Below are 26,054 nucleotides of genomic sequence, written 5' to 3'. Positions count from 1 at the left end.
GTGATCTAAAAACCTAAAAATCACAGGAAGTCTCACACTTCACACTTCCTGACATTTAAATCAGTGGACAACTGAGCCACCGCACAAACTGTAGTGGACTTGCTCTGAAGATCCAATTACTGAGGGGTTTCTGGGGGGGGGGAGAAGAAGAAAAAAAACTATCTCGACAAAACACCAAAAGGCTCTGTGTCCCAGCAGAGTTGCCTGAAAGTAATGACTGTTGCTATGCACACACAGGGAAGGAATCTTGGAACAAGCGAACACAACGGCGTGGGAGGTCCTGAGCTGATACAGACATTTGCAACGTGCCGTTGTCTGTGGATTCACCGCATAGAAACAGCATACATAATTCAGTTTTTGATGATAACTTATTCATACAGGATGAAACCTATAGCATTGTGGGTACGGCCAATGTTTCAGACACTAATTGAAGGATTGTCAACTAAATCAAATGTATTAAATCATCAGATTTTTGCTGGTTCCCACTCCCCACTTTGACTCTAAAGACAGCCGATGCGTGCACATTAACGCATTCAATAAGACATCGCTCATGTTGAGGTGGACGCCCGCTGAGGCGATGCAGCGCATCTCACACCTGTCCGCAGTGCGCTTGCCCCCGCCACAGTGTCAAAAAAAACCGAAGAACAAAAAAAGCGACAGAATCCTTTCCTCTTACCTCCTGTAATTGCTCCAAGTCCTTCCTGAGAGTGTCTTGGTCTAACTCCAGGTCTGCGTACCGCTGCTTCAGCGCCTGGTTCTCCTCCAGGACCACGAGCCCGCACTCCGCAGCCCTGATCTTCTCCCGGTTCGCCTCGGCCAGTTCCTGGGAGAGCCGCTCCAACTCGGCCCGGTACTGATCCATCGATTCCCCGCAAACTCCATCGGCGGCCATCGCCCCTCTCTCCTTCTCTGTCTGTGTCTGTGTCTGTCCCCCCTGTCGGTCCGCGGGTTCCCCCCCAGTCTCTCCACCGCTTAGGACAGAGCCACAGAGGCGGGCGGAGGCTGAGAGATGCTGAATACCCCCCCCCTCCCCGAAAGAGTCAGAGCAGGCAGTGGGAACTCAAAATAAAATATAAATATGATTCTTTCCTATAAAATTATCAATATCACCTAACCGCAGGTAAATGTCATTAAAACGTCCATAACAGCGGATGACAGAAGCCCTGCGATATAAAAGCAGGTCAGTGTAGTGCTTCTGTGTGACACTCAGCAAAATAGAGAGAGAGCAGTATTTTTGCTTATTCATGAGTGAAAGTGCGCCACCTCTCATCTGCTGTGAGACATAACATGCACATCTTTTTGTAGTCGGGCACCTGCATCTGTGCAAGGTGGATGGCTCCATGTGCTCTCAGTATTCACACTTACCCACGTGCACTGGTTATGGCTGAAACCATTGTATTGTATAAAAAAAGAATAATGGAAAAGGGAGTAGAGGGATTGTTTTTCACTTTGCATGTATGGTTTTGGATAGCAGTTTTATGGCGGTATATGAATTATTTTTGATTGCATTATTCATTTTTTTAAACAGTGTTTCCATCAAATACAGTAAAATCTCTAAATGTATTACTGAGAAATACAGACATAACAATGACATCAAATGTTGAAATTAATAATACAAATAATAACAATACCTTTATTTATAAAGCACCTTTCAAAACAAGTTATGAACTGCTTTGTATATAATTTTAAAAAAGACAAGAAGCAAACAGTTGATTAAATATGATAACAACATACATAATAAAACAAGAGTAAAATTAATACAAGGCAAGTCTGAAAAAGTGAGTTTTTAAAAGTGACTTAAAGAAGACAATATGTTAGCTCCCCTGATCTCCTCCGCCAGGTCATTCCACAACGGAGTTGCCCGAACAGAAAATGTTTCCTTTTAAGGTTTGATTGAAGAATAGGCAGCAATGTACTACCAGAGGATGTCAGGTTTCATTCAGGCTTGTAGTAGGAAAACATTCTTGAGTTTCAATTTATTCCATAGAAGTCAGTTTAACTGATTTCTTTTAATTATCCTCAATATTTAAATATCTTTATTTTAGTGGTATCTGACCGGTTATGTTTTGTTCTTGGATAAAGACAACGACAGTGACTGTATTGTCTACCATTTGTACTTTATTAAAATGATTATACTGCAAATGTCCAAGGACATTGTGATATCTTGGTTTTCTCCCCCAAACAAGTCACATCAGTTGAGCCTGCCTTGTTTCCTACTAAACTGTTCGTATAGACGCCGGTTTGTAATCGCAGTAGCATAACAATGTCCGCTTTTACCCTGCCCCCTGCAGCCAGGAGAACAGTCGATCTTGCAGCAAAAAAACATGCAATGAAAGAAGATATGACAAGGTAGAAATGTTTGACCGTTCTGAGAGGCTTGTTAAACCTAATCAGTTATGGTACTCTGAGTTATGGCATTGATAGTGAAGGCGATGCTGCGTTATCTTCCTATAATTGATGATTATTTGAGACATAGCCTATGTAACACTTCTCAGAAAGAAGGGGGCATGAGTGGTTCATGTCATAGTTGGAGCATTTTCACAGAACAATATTAGCATCATAAGAAGGTTTAGTACATGTGGTGTTACATTATAACGGGAAAAGTTATGAATTACATTTACAGTAGTCTGTGTTTAACTAAATAAATAAAGATGAATAAAGAAATCCCTATACATGTTTTTTTGTACTTTTTCTCATTTAAGTCACACTTATTTCCACATATTGACAGCCCCACCACATAGTAACTATCCATACCTTCAGCTGGTATTTCCCCTTTGATCCTTTTCAACAAGTTCTCTAATTACCCCCACCTTAACTGCCAGTAACTCGGATTTACGACCCTAAATTAAGATTAGGAGAGGTCAGAAAGTCAAACAGATGAACAGTTCATGGCGGCGCTGTATCTTATCTCTGACAAGGAAGTGTTGTGTCATGACAAAATCAAATTAATCTCCCGCACAATAACACAGCTCTCTACCAAGAAGCGTGCCGCCGTACCAAGTACCCTCCAACCTTGACTTAAACCGGGACTACATCAGTACAGATCTATCACAAGCCGACTGCTTTCAGTAGGCACGCAGGATACTCATTTATAAAGTCAACTTTATTGGAAATTTGTTAAAATGCAAACTTTATTTCATGTTGTCAACACAGTATATATACAGTCGTTATAGTTTAGAGATTACAGCCTGGCCCGCAGTGCTTTTGTGTATCACCAGGAACTCAGCACGACGTGATTCAACACAGTGGTGTCATCATTTGTAAGAATACCAAAGTTGCTATCTGTCTGTCTCCAGCGGGTCAAAATACAGAGTCCTGTGACCTGAGGAATGTGTGTCGGTCAGCAAGCCGGGTGTTGAAGTCGCTCTGAGGAACAGCCTTGATTGAAGGGGTTTAGGTAAGCAGCATGGCAGCCAGCACACCGTCTGCTGCTGGGCCTTCTGTAAGAGCTGCAAGAGCACACACTGATGAGAACTTCTGAGATTGTATCACTTTTGATGAGGTTCATGCTTTAGTCAGCTTCCCTGTGAAAAGATTGATGTTGTGTCTCCTTGCACTTTTCTTGAGTTAGCATATGAGTATATACACTACTGGCTATGGTACTGATTAGTGCCTTGGTTTCTATATACACACATACTTCCTTCTAAAATGTATTTTTATATTGTTAAAATTCTCAGCTCTTTTCTTTTTTACAATAGTCTTGTGTTACCTCATAATAAAGCAGGTGATGACGGGCTGGCTGCATGTGCTGTCTGGCCATCAGTTCTATATCCTTCAGCGTTTCAGCCTTCCTCCATTTGGCTCTGCGGTTCTGGAACCAAATCTGAAGCACAAACAACACGTGTAGAACACATTTAAACGTAACCATGTATGTGTAGCAGACTAAAGAAAGACCCACAGTCTTTTGTTATCACTTTCCTCTGAGAAGAAATCATCCTCAGTGACTAATCAATGTTTTGGTAAACACTTTTATCCTGTAATGTGTCATTTATCGTTAGTGATGTGTCTTATGTAAGCAGCTGACCAAAGACCTTGTTCCATTGATGACTGTTTAGTATAATCAGCCTATTGTTTCAGAACATTCACAGAATTGTTAGTTTGACTTGTTGACTTGTTGAGCCCAATATCTGTGGTCACTGGTTGTTGATTTGACCAAACTTAATCATAAGATGAATGAAATGTCAATACTGGTTTGACAAGCAAAGCTAAATTGTTGCTATTGTACAGCTCTGAATGTCAGCAGCATGATCTCGCATTATTGACTATTGCCTCACGTGAATATCCTGAATAATGCAACATCATGAATGTAATATTTAATACTGCCATAATGATTCTTTGTAAAATCATCATGGACACCAGTGTTTGCTCATTTCTAAAGACTGGGAAACACCATAAAAAGCCAAACAAACACACTCAGGTAAATTATGACCAACGATGAACTGCACGTGTCCTACCTGTATTCGGCCCTCGGTGAGGTGCAGGCGAGAGGCTAACTGGTCTCTGCTGTTGACGTCTGGATAGTGAGTCTGCTGGAAGACTTTCTCGAGCTCCTGCACCTGAAAGGGTGTAAAAGTGACCCTCGTTTGCCTCCTTTTCCTCTGACCTGGAAACAAATTATTGTCATCCGCATCATTTAAACATTTAATCGTGTTTCTTTGTCAGAAATCATAATACTCACTCATGCAGTCTGTGGTCACTTTTGGAGGCTCTTCAAGTTGTCTGATTTGTGGAGTTTCTATTGGCAGAAAGAAAAATGTTCTTTTGTAATCCTATTTTAATGGTAACTAAAATGTAGCAACTCCTTTTTGGAGAATAAAAATAAAAGAGTAATGTGACACATACCTACACAAGAGAGCTGGTTAGATATTCTGGTGTTCTCCTTGATAACAGACCAGTTGCGATGAACACATTTCTCTCTCCTGACACACGTGGGCCTCCTCAGAATTTCTTCAATCGAATGTGGTAATGTCTTGTGTGGCTGGGATTCCATTTCTAGATCCATGCGGGACTCTTTCTCCGTATCTCATCTATTCCACATCTCCAGCAGTTTATCCCCCGCCATCAGCAACTTTGTCATCAAATGAAGAACAGTAGTGGTACAGACTCACCATTCACCATTCACCGGTATTCAGGAGCTCAAAACATCCTCTTATTACCACGTCTCAGGCTAAAGACTTCTTCTTCTTCTCCTCCTCTCTGAAAACTTTGTTGGACTCTCTTTCTGCAAGGTGAGGACAGTTAGGTTGCCCCCCCCCCCCCCCCCCCCCCCGTCAGCCTGAGTTTGACCTGCATCACATGGTCATTATCAGGGAGGAGCGACTGGCAGTATATGTAATTGCACACCTCTAGGATTTCAGTGTCTAAGAACTTTTAAGGCGTGCTCATTGTAAATATGTAAACTTTATAATATTATCTGCCCTTATCAAACACACACACACACACCTACACACACACACACACACACACACACACACATACACACATACACAGACTATCTCATAAAACCGAGATGTTACATTTACGGTGAAGCTTTTCTGCCTTCAGTGTAAAGCGTAAAAGCAAATTCGTGCTTTGTAGGGCCAAGCTCGGACACAATCTGTGTGGGCCTGCAGTTTGATTAACACCTGCATAACATTCAACCATAAAACATATTTAAACTGCTGCTTCTCTTTCTTATCACCAGATTTATTGGAAGCCTAATCTTTATCACCTTGGCCTCAGCATGCCCTCTCACACTTGAGTTCACCTTTCAGACACACTGGGAACACGACCCCAGTGACTCCTTTGTGGCGTGTTTGGGTACAATGTCTCCATCTAGTGGTGTTGGCTCTTCAGTGCAATCACCTTTGATTCTCTGACCATAGCAATGTAACATTATGAGGTCTTCCTGTGTGTCACGTCAAAGATCAGGTGATGATGTTAATAGACCCTTTTCATGGCAGACATTTTGAAATTTCATCACAGGTAAAGCACATTGTCCTATATTAGAGGAGGTCCTAATGAATCACTTGAATAGCTTACTGAGACACTCACTGTATATAAGACCTGTGTGTTTCCTGCTATGACAAGTTAAAATGTCTGCTGTGAAAAAGGCCTATTGAGCGGATTTTGTGAGATCATTTTTGAACCTGGAAATAAAGGGTTAGTTTGAGGAAGATGACAAAAAGGGATCTTTTGTTTTTAGGTTTAACTTGACAACATAAAAGGGTGAGGACATTGACAAGCTCACAAGGTAACAGTGTAGTGATGAGATATTTACTGACAGAGCATGCTAGTCTTGCAATACTACTTGCACCTCTAGAGGTGATAGTGACTCACCATAGCATCTAGTCTGCCCTCATTGACCAAATTAATTGAACTTAACAATATTGACTACTGCTAAATGCAAGCTCAGACAGCTACAGGAGCCTTCATGTGATATTTATTAAAGATAAAGACAACAGATATTCACTCTAACCACGTGATGGCGCTGTTCTCTACCTCTCTGGTTTCTCATGAGTCACAAAATGTGACCCACTGTGTCTCTTGTGGTCTGTATGTAAACTAATGTGTGTGCTGCTCTAAACGGTATGGTGAAAAATACACATACAAAATACAAACCAAGATGGTATTTTGTAAAACTGTAAAAAAAATATCTTGTTACAGTGAAAATAGAAATGCTGGTTCTCCATAGTGATGATACCAGCAACTTCCATTTTTAATTACCAAATATATGCTCTAATATTAAATTATTATAACACTGACCAGACCGTAACAATGTTTTATGCAATTCTCATATAAAGGAGCTGAAAATTAATTTCGATACAGAGAAAATGCCTTTTTACACACTTTTAGTTCACATTTTGACCTCTAAATGAAAACAATATTGATTATATGCTTACACGTGCGACACATTATTCTGTAACAGATTCCCTGTCCACTCAGCGATTGATTGCACGCTGACCCTCTCCCAATTCGATTATGGAGTAGTCTCACAGACACACATTTAAATAATACGCCGTCTCTGAGGTTTAATGCGATCATGTGTCTCTGAGTTACAGCTTGACGCAAACACTCAAATGTGACCGTCGTGATCAATACTATGAAGGGTTGAAAGATAGGAAGAAAGAAAAGAAAGTTCTTCGTTCTTTCTTCACTACATTGGCTTTGTTTGGTGACTGGACTCATGTTTACACAAACATTATTGACACGCTTTAATGAGCAGAAGACAACAATGGCTTTGCTGCTTATTACTCCCAGTTCAACCAGTTCATGACAGTTCATGACAGTTCATGACATGCACATGCACAACAGGATTCTGGCTTCATTCAGCTTTCATAAAGTGATATGAAAGAATAATAGTACCAATTCCAGGCCCTCACTCCATGCCATGTGATCCTTGTAGAGAGTATGCTGCATTCAGTCACATGCACACAGAGCAGATGCCCTCATGATGCCTCCGTGTTGCTTCCCTCTGTGCTTTGCAACTTTCATGTGAACTCAATTTCCTTCATCTATTCCATTTGGTGCATTTTTTTTCAAGCTTCCATTCCTTCTTTTTGAACAGTCTATAACAGCGAAAACCAACGTTTTCTCATAGTATTATGTCGCAAAAAACGTTTTTATAAAAGATTCTGCACAGGCTGTAAGAGGAGAGCGTCAATGTTACAGATAATTATCAGTAGTAGTTTCTTACTCTATGAAGGTCTTAAAGACAATTTGCTTGTTTGTTGTCAAATGAACAGATATAAACGGAAATATCTTGACAGCTATTTGATGGGTTGACATGAAATTCTGTACTGACATGCATGGTCCCCAGTCGACGAAGCCTGCAGATTCTGATGATGACCTGACTTTTTCCTCGAGTGCCACCATGAGGTTGACGTTTGTGGTTTTGATTGAAATGTCTCGAGAACAATTGAATAGATTTTCATGAAACATTGTACATTTATCTTCTCTGCTAGCGCAACCATCAGGTCTAAATTTTAAATGTGTCCACTACTTTGATTTATGACCAAGTTTTCTATAGGTTGTAACATTTCAAAGACCAGCTGCTTATTTAGATGATACACGTCCACAGAACCCTACAGCTGGTATTCTGTGTACCGAGGACTGCATAAAATACACTATAAAAATGATTTAATAAATTGCAGAGTAACAGTAAAAAAATAAGAAGTTGTGTGACAGTGTCTGGGATCAATTTAAGGTGAGGTGATCCCTTGATGAACTTTGTTCTTAAATAGCCTACTGCATGCTTGTTCTTCCTCCTGGTGCCATGCAGCAGCCTGTCTGTGACCTGGATCTTCACTTTGAAACAAGAAGAGATGCAGTGAGTACAACGTGTGAGACTCTGAGCTTCCTCTGCTGCCATAATACGACTTCCTTAATGAACTAGATGTGGGTTGCTATCAAACTCTTAATTTAGACTAATAATATAATTGAATCTAATATCATTTAGGGGAAATCGAACTTTACGGTTAATGAATAAATGAAGTTAACGTTTACTGATTAATTAACTCATCATCAGTAAGAGATTTGCACCATGTGACAACATGTGATAGTAAGGGAGGTCTGGAGGCCAAAAAGTGCAAGATATATACAGTATAAGCTATGCCCTGAAGACTGGATTTCAACTATTCAGTACCTCTTCAGGCCTCCGGGGTCTTGTAATGAGAACAGGAGTTGTGTTTGAGGGCAACCGAGAAAGAGAAAGAAATGCCTTCTCCTAGTGACCAGATGCTGGTTGGTCAGCTGCTATTAATGTTGTCATTGGGCTCACATGAGCTGCTGGTGGGACTCATTTCAGTCAACAAGCGTTAAGCAGTCTCAAGGCTAAACTCTGCTCCTTCCTACCAAAGTGCACACCCCACCTCCTGGCTCTCTGCCTTCTCTATCAGGCGCTCCCGTCCTCTCTTGATGTGTTCCCTCCCCTCTCGCTGATGTTTCTTCACTTTCACGTTTTGTATTCGGACCCAAAGATCCCCACCTGAGCCTTTAGGCTGACATGGCTCCAGGAAAGGACAGTAATGGTGTTGACAACTACGCATTTGCAGTAAGTAACCTTTGCCTCTTTATTTTTACAAGAAAATGTTTTGAAAAGATTACAAACTTTAAATGTTCTTGTAAAGCCATTCAAGACAATTATAAAGCTTAAAGTACATGGTCATGTGAAAATCCAATGATTTCCTTTTAAAGTGTGTGAATCTGGACACATTCTGGTTGCATTTATAACTATGATGATTTATCTCTTCTCTAAGTGCATTATGGGTCATAGTTGTTTTCATCAGTTAATAATTGACACCCGATAGAATAGCTGGCAAAGTAGCGTCATGGAAACATATGAATGTACATTCTTGCTCCTCCATGCTAAAAAATACAACACTGACTTGCTGTTTAGTCAGAGAAACAGGAGGTTTTAGGTCAAATCTTAACTTTATTCAAAAGTGATGATACTTTGTCTGGACTGAGCCCAGAATAAATAAATAAATACATAAGAAAGACAGTATAACATTTAGTCCTTCTGATGAAAATGTGTAACTCATCCGACTGTAACTTTTTGTTTCTTCTAGAAATTATTAAAGTCGTGAGCTAACAAATATCTAACCAATTTCCCTTACGAGGAATTGTCAGGCCTATGGGCGTCCCAAAGTTGTGCTGGTTGAACGAGTACTAAAGCATTCAATTGTTTTACTTTTGTTTTGAGATTGTACCCATATGACAACATTACAGATCTGCAGCATGTCATTACTTCATGTGTCCTTAACTGACCTAGCTGTCTGTTTCTCCATCTGACTAATTGAAGCTTGAGGGGCGCTTTTGTGATCTACCTGACACAGAATGTGGAGAAGAAATGGACACGTCCACAGAGGGAAACAGCAACAAGCTAGCATATTGCGTGACAGATGTACCTCCCTGGTACCTGTGCATCATCCTTGGCATCCAGGTACGTCAGCAAAAGGGGTTTTAAAGCCACGTTTGACAATGAGGCTCTAGTCGTTTCCTGATAAAGAGACAACAGCATAGCTTCTGATTATTATGATGTCGCAATGTAAACATGACAACAGTGTCACATGAGAGCTTCTGTTTGACGTTTCCTTCATGCTTGGTTAGACTTGGTCTTATTTTCACAAGCCTTATTGTAAAATTTGCTTCAGATACAGTTGAGATGATAAAGTCAGCAAGTCTTTTTATGTGTTTAGTGGCTGTGATCAGTCAGACTTTCCTCTGAAGACCTGACTTAGTTGTATTTACTCATATCAAATATTTCCTTTTCTACCATTACCATTTTTATAGCATATATCACTGGTCACTCCAGGTATACATGTAGTCCACTGACTTGCTACAAACATGTCAAGGTTAGCTTTGACATGTTAGCTTTTTAAATTCTCCTTATGTACATCAGACATGAACTAAATGTATCTCTTTTTCTCTCTCAGCACTGTTTGACAGCATTTGGGGGAATCATCGCCATCCCACTAATCCTGTCTCAGGGGTTGTGTCTGCAGTTTGACGGCCTCACACAGAGCCACCTCATAAGCACCATCTTCTTCGTCTCTGGTATTTGCACTCTGTTGCAAGTTACTTTCGGCATTAGGTAAGGGAGTAAAAGAGGGGTAGTTTAATGAGCAGGAAGATGTTTGGGTGATAAATATATAACCTCAGGATTTTATCACCTCTCATGTCAGAGTGAACCTTGAACAAGGGAATATTCTACTGTGTTAGTGGGCACAGCTTCTATTTAAGGGATTACGGGAGGAATAAAGGAGAGCTTTCACCTGAGTATGCTTTCAAATGTTACGGTACTTTTAGCTGTGACGAGGAAAAAAGAGGTAAAACAAAGAATGACATATTGAGATACCTACTGTTTTATAAAACATCTTACCTAATTGTTTGTTGCCACTGCATTTTTATTTAAGTATCAAAAACATATAGCCTACCTACAGTATAATACAAATACTAAGTGATACATTTTTAATACAATATGATGCAAAACAATATAAACAGATACAAAAATAATACAATTTGATGCAGTAGATTACAACTTCTTCTCTGTTGCTGCAAATGGCAGAAGAGAGTACCCAAAAGAAAAAATGCAGACTAGCAGCACAAAGTGTTAAAGCTACTCAATGTGACATATCTCTTGTGTGCAGAGACATGCACACATGGAGAAATGATGCAATGGCTGTTCTTTGTTCAAGAGCCCTACAAACTTCAACCGTGTTTTGTTGCTCTGAACTTGTGTGCAGACTGGCTGACTATTGGTGTCACAGTAGGATTAGGGCAGGAATTTCAATCTTATTATGTTTGTAATCTAGCTATTGCTAAATCTGCATTCCCTGACTTAGCACCACTGCTGCTTTCTTATCTCTATCAAATACCTGGAGTTCAGGACATTTTTAGTCTCCTGAGGTCTAATGTGAATTGTTGACAGTAATTTGAGCAGCATAATGAGGATCATTACATAGCAGATGACTTTAACTCAGTTAACCCCTGATACAGCAGTCCACCCAATTAGAGCGCACATGATTTAAATCAAGCATATTATCACATGAGTGTAAGAAACAGGGACTGTGTATACAGATAGAGACTCTTGATGTGGACTTGAGAGGAGCTGCACTTTTGTCAAACAAATGTAACCTTTTTATTGCTGCTTTAAAAATTGTTGTGGTTGTTGATTTACCCGCTACCCCCAAGCTATCTTGCACAACATCTGACGTGGGATAAGTTAATAAGATGACATGCTGAATAGTACTCCTATCCTGACTTCGTATCTGTCTGGCTCTCTTCTCCTAATTGCCCTTGTGATATCTCTTTGACATTTCCAGACTTCCCATTCTCCAAGGTGGTACATTCACGTTGCTGGCTCCTTCCATGGCAATGTTGTCCATGCCAGAGTGGACATGTCCTGCTTGGACACAAAATGCCAGCCTCGTCAACACGTCCTCCACAGAATTTATAGAGGTGTGGCAGAGTCGAATGAGAGCGGTAAGAAAACCCATCTAATCTTTCTATTAACGACTCACAGAGTAACTAATTGATCATTTTCTGTGAAAGGTATTTTGTTCACATGTAAATGGCCCCTGGCCAGTTTTGAACCTGTGAACCTAACACTATTATCAGGCAAACACAACTTCTTTTATATAGCTTAAAGCTGCACTAATCAATATTTGTGTATAACCAAAAGTTCAAATGACAACGTGTAATGTGTAAAGTGTCGCTCATGGTTAAAAACTCCGGGAATAATTATCCAAATCAGCAGTTCCCCTCATACAGAGAGCTTTGACATGTTTCAGATCATTGTTTTGGTCTTACGGCCGGCAGCTTTGATGTTTCGGATCAGTGCGACTGCTCTTCTCAACCTTGTTTCCGGGCAACTGTTTTCAGGGAAAAAACAACTGAGTGCTACCTGCCCAGCCCCAGCGGCAGGTTTATAAAGTTAGCGACTAGCTTGTTGCGGACGACAACAGCAAGATGGTGAAAACTGAAATGTGATGATTAAAAAGAATCTTTAATCTGATAAATCTTTGGTTTTGTTGACCTCCAGGGCATTTATGGTGCTGACTGACAAACCCTCAGTTTACAACATCTCACAGAGGAGAAAAGCAACAATATCAATATACAATAATACAATATCAAGCACCATTCTGACCTCCTGAACCACTTTGTTGAATTGTTAGTCTCTTGCGGGTTAAGGACCCAGAAATATGGCTTCTTTTAAAAGACTCAGAGGAAGACACTGTGAACTTATGAGGACCCGAATTTACATTAAATTAATGTGCCATATTTTACTATCTGAAAAGTATGCATTTAAACTTTAAGTGTGGAAACTCACAATTATAATTAATTATTTATTAATAAATAATAATAATTATTGATTAATATCAAGCTACAGACTGAAGCTTTATGACCCTAGTTTATGACCCCTAGCCGGCACTCCTCTGGTGTGTCTCTCAAAATCACACAACGATACAAACACACACACACACACACACACACACACACACACACACACATACACACGGAGACACACATCCGACTGTGAATGAAAGACTTTAAGGAAACTGACTTTTGATGCAAAATAACATGAACCTTGAATAATTGATATGTTATGCTGAGCTAACGTGTTTATAGGAAAAGTGCTTTGACAAGTTGGTTTTGGACGTTCTGTTGACCTCTCTCCCAGAGAATGATTCCTTGAGATATAATCTGTGCTAATTTTCACTTTCTTTGTAACCATTCGCACATTGACAGTTAATACATTGTGTTTTGCATTTGTTCTAACCTTCGTTTGTAATTATACAAAATGAATCTTGGATTACTGACCTACTAAATATAGTGTTCCTTTATGCATTAATTGTGCAACCTTGAGATTTACAAAATCTCTAAATTTGAAAACATTTGAGTTTATAAATATTATGTATTGTTAAGTTCATGAGAACCAAGTCTGTTAACAATTATTTTGTTTTCCTGTCATATAAATTGGACGTTGAGCTGAACAGCACCATTGGTCTGAACAGCTATTTAATTTGCATATGGTAACAAAAATGTGACAATAATCATAGCTATTAAGCTCATCTCTGGTATACCTTTGTAATTAGAGCGACGCCACATTTTGACGTCATCTTACTTGTCGTTCTTCAGCTGCAGGGGTCCATTATGGTGGGCTCACTCTTCCAGTTGTTTGTTGGTTTCTCCGGCCTCATCGGCCTCTTCATGCGCTTCATCGGACCTCTCACCATCGCACCCACCATCTCTCTCATTGGACTGTCTCTGTTTGACTCAGCCGGTACCAGTGCTGGCAACCACTGGGGTATCGCCAGCATGTGGGTAAAATTACCAAACAGTGTCATTTTAGGGTTTGGGTTTATCACTTTGTGATAAGTGCCTTTGTCAAAAAATCTGTTAGCTCCTCTACTTTGCTTTATGTTGGTTAGAACTAGCTTCAGCAACAAAGTAGTACAGTCCTATTTAACACTGTGACATTTACTGTATATGAATGAATGGCTTTGTCCCTGTCTCTCACAGGACCACAGCACTGATCATCCTGTTCTCACAGTACCTCCGTCACATACCTGTGCCCTTTCCTACGTTCAGCAAGGAGAAAAAGCTGCACACCTCCCCTGTCTACGTCTTTCAGATTCTCCCTGTATGTATCATCAAACAAGTTGATTGAAATATATTAAGTAGAGTATGGATTTAATCTTTAGACTTTATTCTTTTTTTTCTGCGTGTCCTCAGGTTCTGCTTGGAATAACTTTGCCTTGGCTTGTTTGCTACATTTTGACAATCTACAATGTATTTCCTACTGAACCAGACCAGTACGGCTATCTGGCCCGTACTGACCTAAAGGGAGATGTTGTGAGCCAAGCTCACTGGTTAACTTTTCCGTACCCAGGTAAAAGGCCGACAAACTATCACCTGAAGTTAGTTTTTGTTAATAAAAAAGTAAATAGAAAAAGAAAGGTTCGCTGGTTATAACACTGTGTCATTCTCTGTTTCCTTGTGTTTGAATCCAAACTTAGGTCAGTGGGGGATGCCGACTGTGAGCCTGGCAGGGGTGGTTGGCATCTTAGCTGGTGTGATTTCCTCCATGATAGAGTCTGTAGGAGACTACCACGCTTGTGCCAGGCTGTCTGGGGCTCCACCTCCCCCTAAACACGCTATAAACAGGGGTATTGGCATTGAGGGACTGGGCTGTCTGCTGGCTGGAGCCTGGGGTACAGGAAACGGGACCACTTCATACAGCGAGAATATTGGAGCCCTCGGTATTACAAAGGTAAGACGAGCCTGAGCACATCTGGAAGTGATTTTCTCCAACTGACAAATTTAAGCATAACCTTTTTGTTTCTTTTCAGGGTCATTGATGTTGTTTAAATACAGACAGTTTCACAAGAAGCCTTTTATTTTTCTGTCTTTTCATTTTGCAGGTTGGCAGTCGCATGGTGATTGTGGCCAGCGGGGTCTTAATGGTCGCCATGGGTGTGTTTGGTAAAGTGAGCGCCATATTCACCACTATCCCATCACCTGTGGTTGGAGGGATGTTCATGGTTATGTTTGGCGTCATCTCTGCAGCAGGAATTTCTAATCTGCAGGTACACATTCAAAGGCTTTTTGGCAAAGATGGGGGTTTTTTTATATTGACATTTTAAATTTCGGTTAAAACCTTTTTTTCAATTTTTTTTTTACCACATTCTCAGTATGCCGATATGAATTCTTCTCGAAACATCTTCATTTTTGGCTTCTCCATGTTCTCTGGTCTGGTCATTCCCAACTGGATATTTAAAAACCCCAAAGCTATTGCTACAGGTACATGAATTAAATGTCAGTATACAATCTGTGATTTTCAGATAAAGCATCCTACTTTTACTTGATTATTTAAAATATTTTTATTGTGTTGTGTTCAGGTGTCGTTGAACTCGACCAGGTGCTACTGGTACTTCTGACAACCAGTATGTTTGTAGGAGGTTTCTTTGGCTTCTTTCTGGACAACACAATTCCAGGTATTTTCTACATTGAAGTATTCGTTTTTTTATGTTTAAATTGTTTCGGTAATCTAAATCCTCTTCTCTATTAAGTCACTATTTTGTCCTAATGTTAACAGCAAAATAGAATTGTAAAAATATGTGATATGCAATCTTGATGATTAAACCAGAGATCCAGCACAAATGTCAATGTCAAAGAGTCAATATAGAGTCTTCAGTAGACCGTAGTAGTACGGTTTAACACGTTTAACATGTGTTTTACAGGATCAAAGCATGAACGAGGCATCCTGGCTTGGAACAAAGCACACGAGGATGACTCCAGCAACACACTGGAGAGCGGAGAAGTCTACAACCTCCCCTTTGGCATCAGCTCTTACTTGTCTTCTTCCTCCTGGGTCCGGTCCATACCTTTCTGCCCTCCTGCTGAGCCCAGCTCCCTGGATGGATGCACAGCAGATACTAATGCCCTGGAGCCTAAGCAGCAACCTGGACATCCAGAGCCTTCACAGATTATTATTGGAGTTGCTCTGTGAGTTGTGTACTCACTTTCAGCATGCAATTTTGGGAATTTAGCATACAACACATCAGAGGCAGCTCAGTTTGAACTTCTTTTCATTTGTTAAAGACACTGTACTGTACTGTGTGACCTTTTGGAGAGCTGTTTTGCATAAGATTGCTTATGGTTTTCTTTAGGGAGGTACATAAGTACCTGATTATTATTAATTGTTATAAATGATATGTATAAATCTTACAGACAAATTTCTGTAGAGTATTCACTTGAGTAAAACTAATGAATTATTTAGTTTGCTTATCAGTTTTAGAACGTGATCACAAGCAGGTGCTAGTAGACCAGAAAGACACGTGAATGTAAGTAGGTCCATGATGTTTTATGTTTTTTTTATTGCATTTAGCATATAAATCTTATAAAGAGTTACATGTTTATGCTGTGCCTCATGTTTGAATTAACTTTGCTGTCACAGTAAATATTTTAATAATTGTGTTATTATCAGTCAATGCACTTTACTTATATGTGGCAACAGTTTGTTATAGTTTCTGACAGTATTTCTCTCCCAGGCTCCTTACAGCTTGCCGTTGTTTCCTCAATGTATACAAACTAAGAGCACCCACTAATCTCTATGGATCTTTTTCATATGAGCATATCACACATGGAGCCATTGGGCAGCAACATCAGTGTTCGACTCAGTTTTTCTCTGTCAGATCCTGCTTGATGGCTCTGTACAAACTAACAAAAGACTCAGCCCACATCCGTCGTTGGTGTTCGGTCGAGGAATCGACCATCACCTGGGCGGTGTATACCAAGGTCAACAGGGTGCGCTCAAAATCTTCCTGATGCAGGTGACCAATGTGGTGTGAAAGGCCAGAGATGAGCCTAAATACGTCTGATAGCTTCTTGGGAATGATCTCCTCACAGATGACTTCAAGGTTTCTTGTCTTGCGGAGGGAAGCCAGCTCAGCATCTTGCACTGACAACTCTCCACTTGCCTCAAAGTTAATGCCAGTAAGCAGGATCTAGTAGAGGAAAAGAAGAACAACTAGTGTTCATTGAGGTTTATTAGCTGGTTTTACACCTCAGACACTCATTTATGGATGTACGTGTCTCACCTCGAATAACAGATGAACGTCATCGAAGGAGTCGTGGAAGGTGGGGCTCACCACACTTGTCAACCCTCTTTTCATTTTGCTTACAGCTGGGAATAGAGCTAGTATGTCAAGAGAGATAGACAGGGAGAGTAAGGGATGGTAGAAAAGCAACAACAGTTTCCCGAGCAAAACCTTTCCTTTCACGTGTATGTCTCGTAATTTACTGCTGTGGACCCAAAAGGCTTCTTGAACCTGTTAAGCTGGAAATCCATGTGACAAGCAGTTAAAACAAACTCTGAACTGTCCTGACACATGTGATACCCACCGGGAGATACTGCAGTTAATCTATGATATGCATTTCAAACGCCGCGATCTCTGACCTTACAGATGACTTCTATCTGCAGGCGATGAGACATGACCTCAGACTTCAAAGGCAGCAGAGGAATGAAGGGCGGTGTAACACACGGATCGTACAACAGGGTCCAGAAGATTTCAGCATGCAGTGTATGTGGGCTTAGTGTCTTCATGCTCATTTTCACAGCATGGGGAGAGCAGGGTGTCAACCACAACAAATCCTATGCGGTCTAAGAGAGCTCACACGAAAACCTTTCCCCTTGTTTATTATTGGAGCATGAGGAAGTATAACCATTACGCATTTGCCCAGACATTCCTCAAATAATATGCAGTCACGTTACGCGAAATACTAACAACTGTGCAGAAACAGAGCTCAAAACCTATATACAGCGGTGCTTTGAGCTAAATGCTTAAATGCACAAAAATGACTATGCTAACATATACAAATGTTCGGCAAGTACAATTGCTGTGTCCCAAATCTATACTTCACACAGATTATAAGCAGGAAGCAAAGCCTGAAGCCACTTTGTTGGCCCATGCACAGGGCGAGCACTTTTCATCCACATGACCGGGCGGCATTCTCGCATCCGGTATTCAAATTCTTATAATGCATCCATGGTATTTGCTCATGTCTTGGACAAATTGAAATTTTGCCCAAAGAAAATCGAGGGGATCAGCAAAGTTTTTAGAAATCATGGTGAGGGGCAACATGAAAGAGGAGCCACTGACAGAATGACATTGCTATTCATCAAGGTAAAGAACTGAAAGGAAGAAATCCAGACTCGAGAGAGAGAGATTTAGACCACTGTTTCCAATTACTGTCCAGTACCTCCAACCGTCTGGCTGGTTTTATTAATGCATGCTTTATCTGGAGCTCAGGCAGTTTACATGTCAGATGGTATATGATGATAATCACCCCACCCCCCTCCTCTCCTGAACATGGTGAGTCTTTTTTATTTGGACGCTCACTACGCAAGTTGCGTAGAGTTCCGCAAATTACGCAGGAATCAATGTTTACAACTTCGATGAGAGGATGAAGCAGAACAATCCTCACGAAAAGTGAAGAAAAACACACCATGAGTGAATTGCGGGAACAACAATCAGGCAAACTTGCGTTGCACGGTGTTTGTAAACTGCAGCTCAGAAAAGATAACCACGGCGCGCGTGAACATGCGTGAACATGTGTTCAAATGTGCGTGCGTGAAATGAAACTCGCTCTTTCCAGTTTCTTCAATTTCTTATTAAAGGTTAATATTCTCTTATCTCAAGATTCTATTGAAAATATTCTATTTAATAAATGTTTGTTTACCCCACATTGTTCTGTATCTGTCTACTTATTCTTAGACCAGCTAATGTAGCAAACTGTTTGAAAGGAGGGAGGATTGTAGGAGCAGCACTGGGTGTCAGGTGTGACTGTGTGGCGATGGCAAATGGTCTCTCTCAGTTTACATGTGTTTAGTAGGAGAGAGAGAGAGCACACGCATGCATTGACGTGTTCAAAGCAGATTTGCAGAGGGCCCATTCACTGTCAATTGTCAGGGGCCCAGCCATTTGAACAGATGGAGGTAACTCTGTATGAGGAACTCATACAGACATAAATGCAGACAGACAGGAAGTTAACCTGTCGTGCAGAAATTCAGGCCAGTGGGCTGTGACTGTGCTGGACTGCGTTGTTTCGTGCCATCATTTGAACCTGCGGCAGTGCAATCAAAACCATACAGCTATGTCTGGAGTCTAGTCTGGAGTAAAGATGTTGTGTCCAGCTCATACAGTGTCATTGTGGGATAAAGAAGAGATCTTTGGGAACACACTTGAAGGGACAGTTAACCCCCAAATTCAAAAATACAAATTGTTCCTCTTTCCTGTAGTGCTATACATCAGTCTAGATTGTTTTGGTGTGAGTGGCCTAGTTTTAGAGATATCGGTCGTAGAGATGTCGGCCTCTCCAATGTAATGGTATTATATGGCACTCAGCTTGTGGTGCTCAAGGTGCCAAAAAGGAGCCATTTGAAAAACTCAACAGCAATGTCTCTTTCCAGAAATCATGATGAAGATACTCAAGATAATCCACGGATCATGTTGTGAGCAGTTTCATGTAGGAACTAGTTCCTAGGAAAACAAAAAAACAGGGCAACTCACAATCAAACTTTGATTCATAAATAGCATGACAGGTAAGTGGAAATCATTTTGATTTTGGGGTGAACTATCCCTTTAAGAAATCGATTAGCCTCCTCCCATCCATTTAAAATTCAGGATCACAAGTACAACAAGTTGATGATATTTTAATAGACTTCAGCAGGATCTTGTTTGTAGTTGTAATTTTACCATTTGTTGCTTTTTCACACTTCTGCAGGATCAATTGATGCACTGAAGTCAGTCATAATGTTTAGATAATGATGTCCAGTAATCGAAGTTCAATAAGGCCAAAGAAGCTTGCACCCTTCATCAGGATTGTCTTTTCCTTTTGGTGAGTCTGATACATTAGTATGATCATATATATTATATTTCCTTCAAGCATTCTGATTGCATACTCATTTCATAAATATCTGACCAAAACCATCTTATATCATATTTGCTTACCCTTCCATTGAAATGCATTACAGTGTGTTTATAATTGGATGAGCCAGGCTGTAATCACCCAGTATTGACTGATCCTGAGGGCCCATATTCTGTTGATGTAAGTGGTAAAAAGAATAATGACGATCACGAGCTCGCCGGGCTTAGATCACATGGTGCATGAGCAACGTCACATGCTTGGCAGCTCCAGCTTGCAGTGAGAGGTCATTTTTTTGGAAAACTTAAGACAGGCCCAAAAATCACACATCAGTAAAATGAACACAGATGTCACATGTTTACTGTTGGTGATTCCATTTCTTTTTTATGATGAAGTGCTTCTTATTGCTTCTTGGATTCACATAGCCAGAAACATAAAATGCAACCGCCAGAATTGTTTCACCATCGCCGTCAGTGCATCATAACTTCTGTTCATGTTTTTTCATTGAGAGATAAAACCAAGAGAACTTATCAAATCACAAAAGATCCAACCTTTCTGAGATGAAAGGAATTCCCTGTCCAGAGCTGGTCTGAATATCTCACAGTGTGCTTTTCATTCACTTGAGGATATGAGTTTCCTCTCTCAGATCACTTTTGGTCCCTCCCATTGTTTTCCTATTAGAAACAGGTGCAGATGAGGTCTGAACCTGGTAGCTTGATACCAGGTTCAGACCTGGTATCAAGCTACCAGAGTAAAAGTGAAATTTGCTGTAACTAGAAAGACACATCTGTACGAGATGGCCATTATTTAATTCAATTCAATTTAAATGTGTTACTCTTAGTATTGTTGCTGAGAAAGAGGATTTGTTCCTCAAAACAAAGTGAGTGTTATGCATGAAGGAGGATTGCTTTAACTCTGCTGAATAACAGTGACATGTCTGAGATGAACAGGTTCTCGTGTCCACGTACATATAATGAGGTCATTCCTGTTACAAAACCATGCTTGCACCATATTTGTATTGATATATTTCTTTTCAGTAAAAACTTCATTTAGAAGTTGGAGTTTGGCAAGAAAATAAGAAGATGAGGAATGCTATTACAACTAAACCAATACACACTACAGCCAAGACTAATTCAATCTCTGCTCTGTACAATAGTAAGGGTTTTAAAAATTAAAAGATCCAGCATCAAATTCCTACAATTGAATAGCGTTGCCACTAAATACTATTCATGCTCTGCTAAGGAACATGTAGATACAAGAACAATGTTGCAATGAAACCTGTTACAGGCTGATACAAACACTGAACAGTTTGCTCTTCTGCACTAAAATACTGAGCTTCAGTTGAGGTCTTACCTTGAGTCTGATATTGGGTTACACCTGCTCTGATGCAGAAGTAGAAAAGACCAACGATGGCCATCCTCCAGGGCAGCATGGTGGCCTGATCACTCGCTCGATGCTAGTTGCATGTAACTGGGACTGGACAGGAGTCTCAACCTCTTCATCCACTGTGTTTCTGCCTGTTAGCACCCACTCCTCTTGCTTTTCTTCCCTTCTCTTATAGTACACCTTCCTCATCCCTGCTGTTCTCTCTCTCTCGCTCTCTCTCTCTCTCTCTCTCTCTCTCTCTCTCTCTGCCCCTCAAAAGCAGACTCTCTTCTAATGCTTTCAGCTGGTTTTCATCAGGTTTACACACACTCTCATTTTTACATCGTTCTCCTGTAACCATTTACAGGTATGTGTTAACGACACTTCATTGTCCTATCATCAGCATTTTCATCTTTGGAGGCAGCATTTCTCTTTGTGGTTTATATTTCTTCTACTCATTGTCTCTGAAATGTTTTTCTCTTTATCATCTGAGTACTTCATACAGGACTTACTTTATGTGCCCCTGTCTTTCAGCCAAAGCTTAAAATCTACTGCTTTCTTTTAATGCAACTCGTCAGTTCATCCCGTCATACGTCATGCAGACTGTGTAATACACTCGTCATTATTCTCTGCCTCAGTTGAGCAGTTGTTTACAGGCTGTTCAGCCTCGGAAGAAGCTGATATTTTGTGTCTGTCGAACGCAAAATCAATGTGGGAGAACAAAGAGTTGCTTTATCTTGGCTTCTATTCATGGACTGAAGAACTGATTGGGTGAGAGAGCATATTTATTGTCCCCTTGCAGCTGTGTTTGTGTACCTATAAGGTCAAAGTTAGTTCTGTTTTTACCAACAGATTGGTCCCTCAAGGGGTTGGAGCGTATATATGTGACGGTGCCAGGACGACCTACGGCAACCAGCTCAGTTTATGTTCTTCAGGAGGACAAATGTGGAAAACTTACACTCCTAAGTGATGATTTCTAATTATACAATGCACACACCCTGAGTACTGGACAGAAAACATATGCAGGACCCACAAAGAAAGACTTTGTTCACTGCTTGGCACAGCTCGCCTTCTCCACAAGCCTGAGGAACAGCTACCAGAAGTGCAACTAACTTTTATTAGTTTTAACACTATTTTAACATCAATTTCTTTCATTGGGGAACGCAGGCTGATGCCAACATGTGAGCACACAGCACACGGTTACAATTTCTAGAGGTCATTTCCATACACCTGGCCCTCAGGAACTCACATGTTCGTCCGTGGAGGTCGGAATGGGACAAAGCTGTGCCTCAGACGAAGAGGTAGCAGTCGCGCTGCTGCAGAGGAATGCAGACACAGACAGTGTCCTCTGGGAAGCCTCCAAGAATTACAGCTGAAGTACTTGAACAAACATATTATTCTTTCAATAGGTAAATTAAATAAAAATGTTATTCTAGGCTGTACCCCAAATAATTTCCTTTCCTACGTTGGTGTACTGAGTGACTTAATGGTGGATAGAGCCCTGTGTTATGTTACCATTTTATCCAATATCCCCATGCATAATCATGCAACTGCGTGTAGTCTCCCACTGTTTAAGTGGGACTTCCCGTTGGCCCAATCTAGAACCCCAAGTAACTAAAATCTGCTCTTTTTGGTGGAAATAACATATGCCTTGGGGATATGTTTTGGCACAAACATAGATTTATTTCAGTCAGTAAAATGTCAGGTTTGACTGCTTCGTTTCTCCGTTAATACCGGACGCTGAGTCAGGGTGCGTTGAAGTGATTTAGAAAGTTCGGAATTTCTATTTTCCAGCGATACCAAACATGTTAGTGTAAGGAGCGAGCAGCATAGAAAGCCACACTGTTATCATTTATTTACCTTCTGTTCATGTAGCTATTGTTTCCTTTTTTTATTAATTGAAAATCTATATATATTCTTATAACTAACAACACAAAAAGTGACCACATGATCAGTGTGACTTTTTTCTTCTTCTTCAAGCTGTTGTGGCCCTTAATAACACTATAGAGTGCACTTAAATACTTTTCCTCTATTATTTACATATAAAGAGCATTCCACCAGTTTTACACATGGAGTTCAGTTTACTCGTCATGAGGAGTCTACAGTGTAACGTTTTTTCAAGACAGCTCACTGTGGAGGCGACCCTTGACCCTTGGATGATGTCATCTCAGTTTTGGCTAGAGATTTTACATTTATATATATATATATATTTTTGGTAGGTACTAAAATGTAGACTCGGCCTTTGATTCTGTAATTTTTACAATCTTTTTTAAAATCAGTTTTTCACAAGGCTCCCAACTTTATAGAAGTGCAACACTAAATCACTGATGTCCCAATGTATAGATAGCTACAGTACACATTAGTTGTGCAGCGGATCACACAACTCACGGTTCAGATCGTTTCACGGATCAGAGTCACAGGTCAGATCAGCACAAAAGATACAGCTGGTCTACAAGGCTCCAGACTATCATCACTTCAACTGCTCTGAAGTCATTAAACCATCAAAAACTCTAAATGTTATCCTTTTACTTTGTTATAGTCATCTATAGTGTTTATTTTCTTCATAAAAACACACCATTCAAATGATAAGGAAACAAATGATTGTATTTTTAATAATTACATATATTATATAATAAATGTAATATTGTTATTACTAGTTTTAATGAGGTATTATAGGCTAATTAGAGGTATTGTAAACAGGTCATAGTTCATCTCTAATATTCATGTTGTTGCGAAATCTTCAAAAACTTGATTTATTCAAGTTTCTCACCAGCACTACATTTTACGAGATTACGTGTGAACACATCATGATAACATCATGATTTAACTTCGCCCAATACTCATTTTCACTGAACAGAGGCTGAACGCATCAAGGTGCTGCCATCGTTACCATTGACTGTATATAAGAGACCGTTAATAGTTCTCCTACTGTCAATTCAAACACGGATTGGTTGTTTACAGTGTAACATTATCAGAGATCGGCCAATAGAAAAGCATAAATTATGTCCTGATCGCATATTATACTGAATATTGACAGATAACGAACGTCATTTTAACTTTATTTCACACTGTGATGGTTAACGATTAACTGTTAAACCGAGATGGGGGGTTGCAGTGGTTACACCACTAGCATTATATACTATATCTCACACTATATTAAATCACTAATGAAGGCATAGAGCCTAAATGAAAATGCACATTTGTCAGATTTTGTGTGACACAATATATTTTCAAATGTTCTCATGGCAATATTGGACTGAAAACACGAAAAAATAAATAAATCCTAAAAGCTGTAATAGCTATACCTATCCATTAGATGGCAGTATTTATCTGCTTTTACTTTCATCTACAGTGGCCCGTCTCACAGTGATGGACTACCCAAACACTAATAAGATAAGTATGCAAATGAATATGATGTGAACATGCATCAATTGGCACTGTTTGATTTCAGGTCGAAAGTCTCACTTAACTCAGGAAAGAGTTGATAATTTACTATTTCTCTAAGACACAATCTTGGCAAGCTATTGTATAAGTTTCATATCAACACATCAGCATTTTCTCTGCTAGAGTTTGGAGATATTATATGCAGCATCCACACACCCTGGGCAGTTGCCATTTCACAGCCTGGTACTGCAGACATCCCAGATTTTTCACAGACCATCTGTCATCACTAGGACGTTGTATTGTGTTCTGCTGTCTTCAGGCCAACCCAGTGTATGATCCGTTCAGCCACCCTCCTGCTTTTGGAATGATGCTAACTTTATCATTTCTGACTTCTGGGACACGGTCCCCCACCAGATCTTTTGCTGGCGTAGCAATGTGTCACAGAGTCAGGCTGTGAAACCCTTTGTCCATCTGTTCCTCATAGACACAGAGCATACAAGCATAGCCATGACTGTAATTAGCTGCATGGTGAAGTTCAAAATCCCCACAGCTGCAGTCGAAACGTGACTTTCTGGGACAGTCCGCATCAAAATCGCAACCGAAAATAGCATTGTGGGAACAGAACAGACGTTGTGTTCTGGACCGAACACAGTTAGGGTACTTTGACAAATGACCTGCGTTTTTGCTTTTGGGGTTTAAGTTGCAACAAAAATATCCGGGCATCAAAACAGCAACTTCATTGTTTCAGAACTATGAGAATAAATCGAAGTGGTCTGATGGTATTCCTTCTCTCTTGGGTTTTAAGGAGACACAAAGGCAGTCTGAGCAAGAAAGAAAACATAAGTTTAGCAGCTCTTTGTGTGGAAATAAATTACAGATGGTTGATCGAGTATTTAAGTATTCTCATCCTCAAGGAAGATGTTTTTTGTTTAATGCTATTCGCATCTAGGACTGGCGTAGTAAATTAAAATAATTTTTAAATTTAATTTTCACTATGTGTTCATGATATTTGTCATAATTCCAGCCTTCATTTTTATGCTTAAAAATAAACCGCGAATGCCAAACCTAAAATGAAATTAAAACAACAATTAATTCCTTTATCAAAAAACAGTGTACTAAATGTGAATATGCAAATGCAAACTGGGCCTCTGAATGTTGACTGTGAATTTGAATGAGCTCCTTTAAATGTAACATAATATCTTACATTTTTATTTCAATAACAACAACCTTATCCCCAAATGTTTGTGAGACCTTAAGTTTCAGTTCTGAAAGCACATTACTGTACATGTCAATTTAAGAATGCACTGTGTACTGGTACAGCATGAATATGCACATACGGATACCAAAACTTGTCAAAAACCTGTTTTTTATTTTATTAAATTTTGTCACATACT

General features: G+C 40.0%; 4 protein-coding genes across 11 annotated transcripts in view; 1 reads left to right on the top strand and 3 right to left on the bottom strand.

The window, feature by feature from the left end:
• bicd1a (bicaudal D homolog 1a) overlaps nucleotides 1-1,194 on the bottom strand; it is a 34,445-nt gene extending 33,251 nt beyond the window's left edge. For all 8 annotated transcript variants that reach the window (XR_004213253.1, XM_031862337.1, XM_031862347.1 and 5 more), the window contains exon 1: nucleotides 677-1,194. Coding sequence is in view for 7 of the 8 variants with exons in the window: in XM_031862337.1 (XP_031718197.1) it covers nucleotides 677-892 (216 nt within the window). In the remaining variant the exon portion in view is untranslated. The remainder of the gene's footprint in view (nucleotides 1-676) is intronic.
• A 1,919-nt stretch (nucleotides 1,195-3,113) lies between these two features.
• LOC116395845 (intestine-specific homeobox) lies at nucleotides 3,114-5,209 on the bottom strand. The gene is made up of 5 exons (XM_031870022.1): nucleotides 4,843-5,209; nucleotides 4,679-4,735; nucleotides 4,455-4,603; nucleotides 3,710-3,823; nucleotides 3,114-3,449 (listed from the first exon to the last, which is right to left on the bottom strand). The coding sequence occupies exons 1-5, from the start codon at nucleotides 5,000-5,002 to the stop codon at nucleotides 3,279-3,281; spliced, it is 651 nt and encodes a 216-aa protein (XP_031725882.1). The 5' UTR covers nucleotides 5,003-5,209; the 3' UTR covers nucleotides 3,114-3,278.
• A 3,047-nt stretch (nucleotides 5,210-8,256) lies between these two features.
• slc23a4 (solute carrier family 23 member 4) lies at nucleotides 8,257-16,395 on the top strand. Its single transcript, XM_031855998.1, has 13 exons — nucleotides 8,257-8,308; nucleotides 8,958-9,031; nucleotides 9,782-9,922; nucleotides 10,416-10,573; nucleotides 11,805-11,964; nucleotides 13,621-13,802; nucleotides 14,005-14,125; nucleotides 14,218-14,374; nucleotides 14,502-14,755; nucleotides 14,907-15,071; nucleotides 15,177-15,285; nucleotides 15,384-15,479; nucleotides 15,726-16,395. The coding sequence occupies exons 2-13, from the start codon at nucleotides 8,984-8,986 to the stop codon at nucleotides 15,992-15,994; spliced, it is 1,860 nt and encodes a 619-aa protein (XP_031711858.1). The 5' UTR covers nucleotides 8,257-8,308; nucleotides 8,958-8,983; the 3' UTR covers nucleotides 15,995-16,395.
• A 191-nt stretch (nucleotides 16,396-16,586) lies between these two features.
• On the bottom strand, nucleotides 16,587-21,343 carry LOC116389284 (protein FAM180A-like). Its single transcript, XM_031857883.1, has 3 exons — nucleotides 21,265-21,343; nucleotides 17,085-17,182; nucleotides 16,587-16,991 (listed from the first exon to the last, which is right to left on the bottom strand). The coding sequence occupies exons 1-3, from the start codon at nucleotides 21,341-21,343 to the stop codon at nucleotides 16,662-16,664; spliced, it is 507 nt and encodes a 168-aa protein (XP_031713743.1). The 3' UTR covers nucleotides 16,587-16,661.
• Between the last annotated feature and the right edge of the window lie 4,711 nt (nucleotides 21,344-26,054).

Source organism: Anarrhichthys ocellatus, unplaced genomic scaffold, assembly GCF_004355925.1.
Source record: "Anarrhichthys ocellatus isolate YVR2014 unplaced genomic scaffold, GSC_Weel_1.0 scaffold2, whole genome shotgun sequence".
NCBI classification, from domain to species: domain Eukaryota; kingdom Metazoa; phylum Chordata; class Actinopteri; order Perciformes; family Anarhichadidae; genus Anarrhichthys; species Anarrhichthys ocellatus.
Note: the sequence above shows the minus strand (reverse complement) of the source record. Positions and strands in the feature narration are given on the sequence as shown.

Bases quoted from the DNA above. Each gene is read 5' to 3' on its own strand.
- LOC116389284 (XM_031857883.1), bottom strand. From the start codon at position 21,343: ATGCTGCCCTGGAGGATGGCCATCGTTGGTCTTTTCTACTTCTGCATC. The intron at 17,183-21,264 runs GTAAGACCTCAA...TTGACATACTAG, and splicing joins AACCCAATATCAGACTCAAG to CTCTATTCCCAGCTGTAAGC. The intron at 16,992-17,084 runs GTGAGACACGTA...TTCCTCTACTAG, and splicing joins ACGTTCATCTGTTATTCGAG to ATCCTGCTTACTGGCATTAA.
- slc23a4 (XM_031855998.1), top strand. From the start codon at position 8,984: ATGGCTCCAGGAAAGGACAGTAATGGTGTTGACAACTACGCATTTGCA. The intron at 9,923-10,415 runs GTACGTCAGCAA...TTTCTCTCTCAG, and splicing joins GCATCATCCTTGGCATCCAG to CACTGTTTGACAGCATTTGG. The intron at 14,375-14,501 runs GTAAAAGGCCGA...ATCCAAACTTAG, and splicing joins GTTAACTTTTCCGTACCCAG to GTCAGTGGGGGATGCCGACT.
- LOC116395845 (XM_031870022.1), bottom strand. From the start codon at position 5,002: ATGGATCTAGAAATGGAATCCCAGCCACACAAGACATTACCACATTCG. The intron at 4,736-4,842 runs GTATGTGTCACA...TTCTGCCAATAG, and splicing joins TAACCAGCTCTCTTGTGTAG to AAACTCCACAAATCAGACAA. The intron at 3,824-4,454 runs GTAGGACACGTG...TTTGTGCTTCAG, and splicing joins TCACCGAGGGCCGAATACAG to ATTTGGTTCCAGAACCGCAG.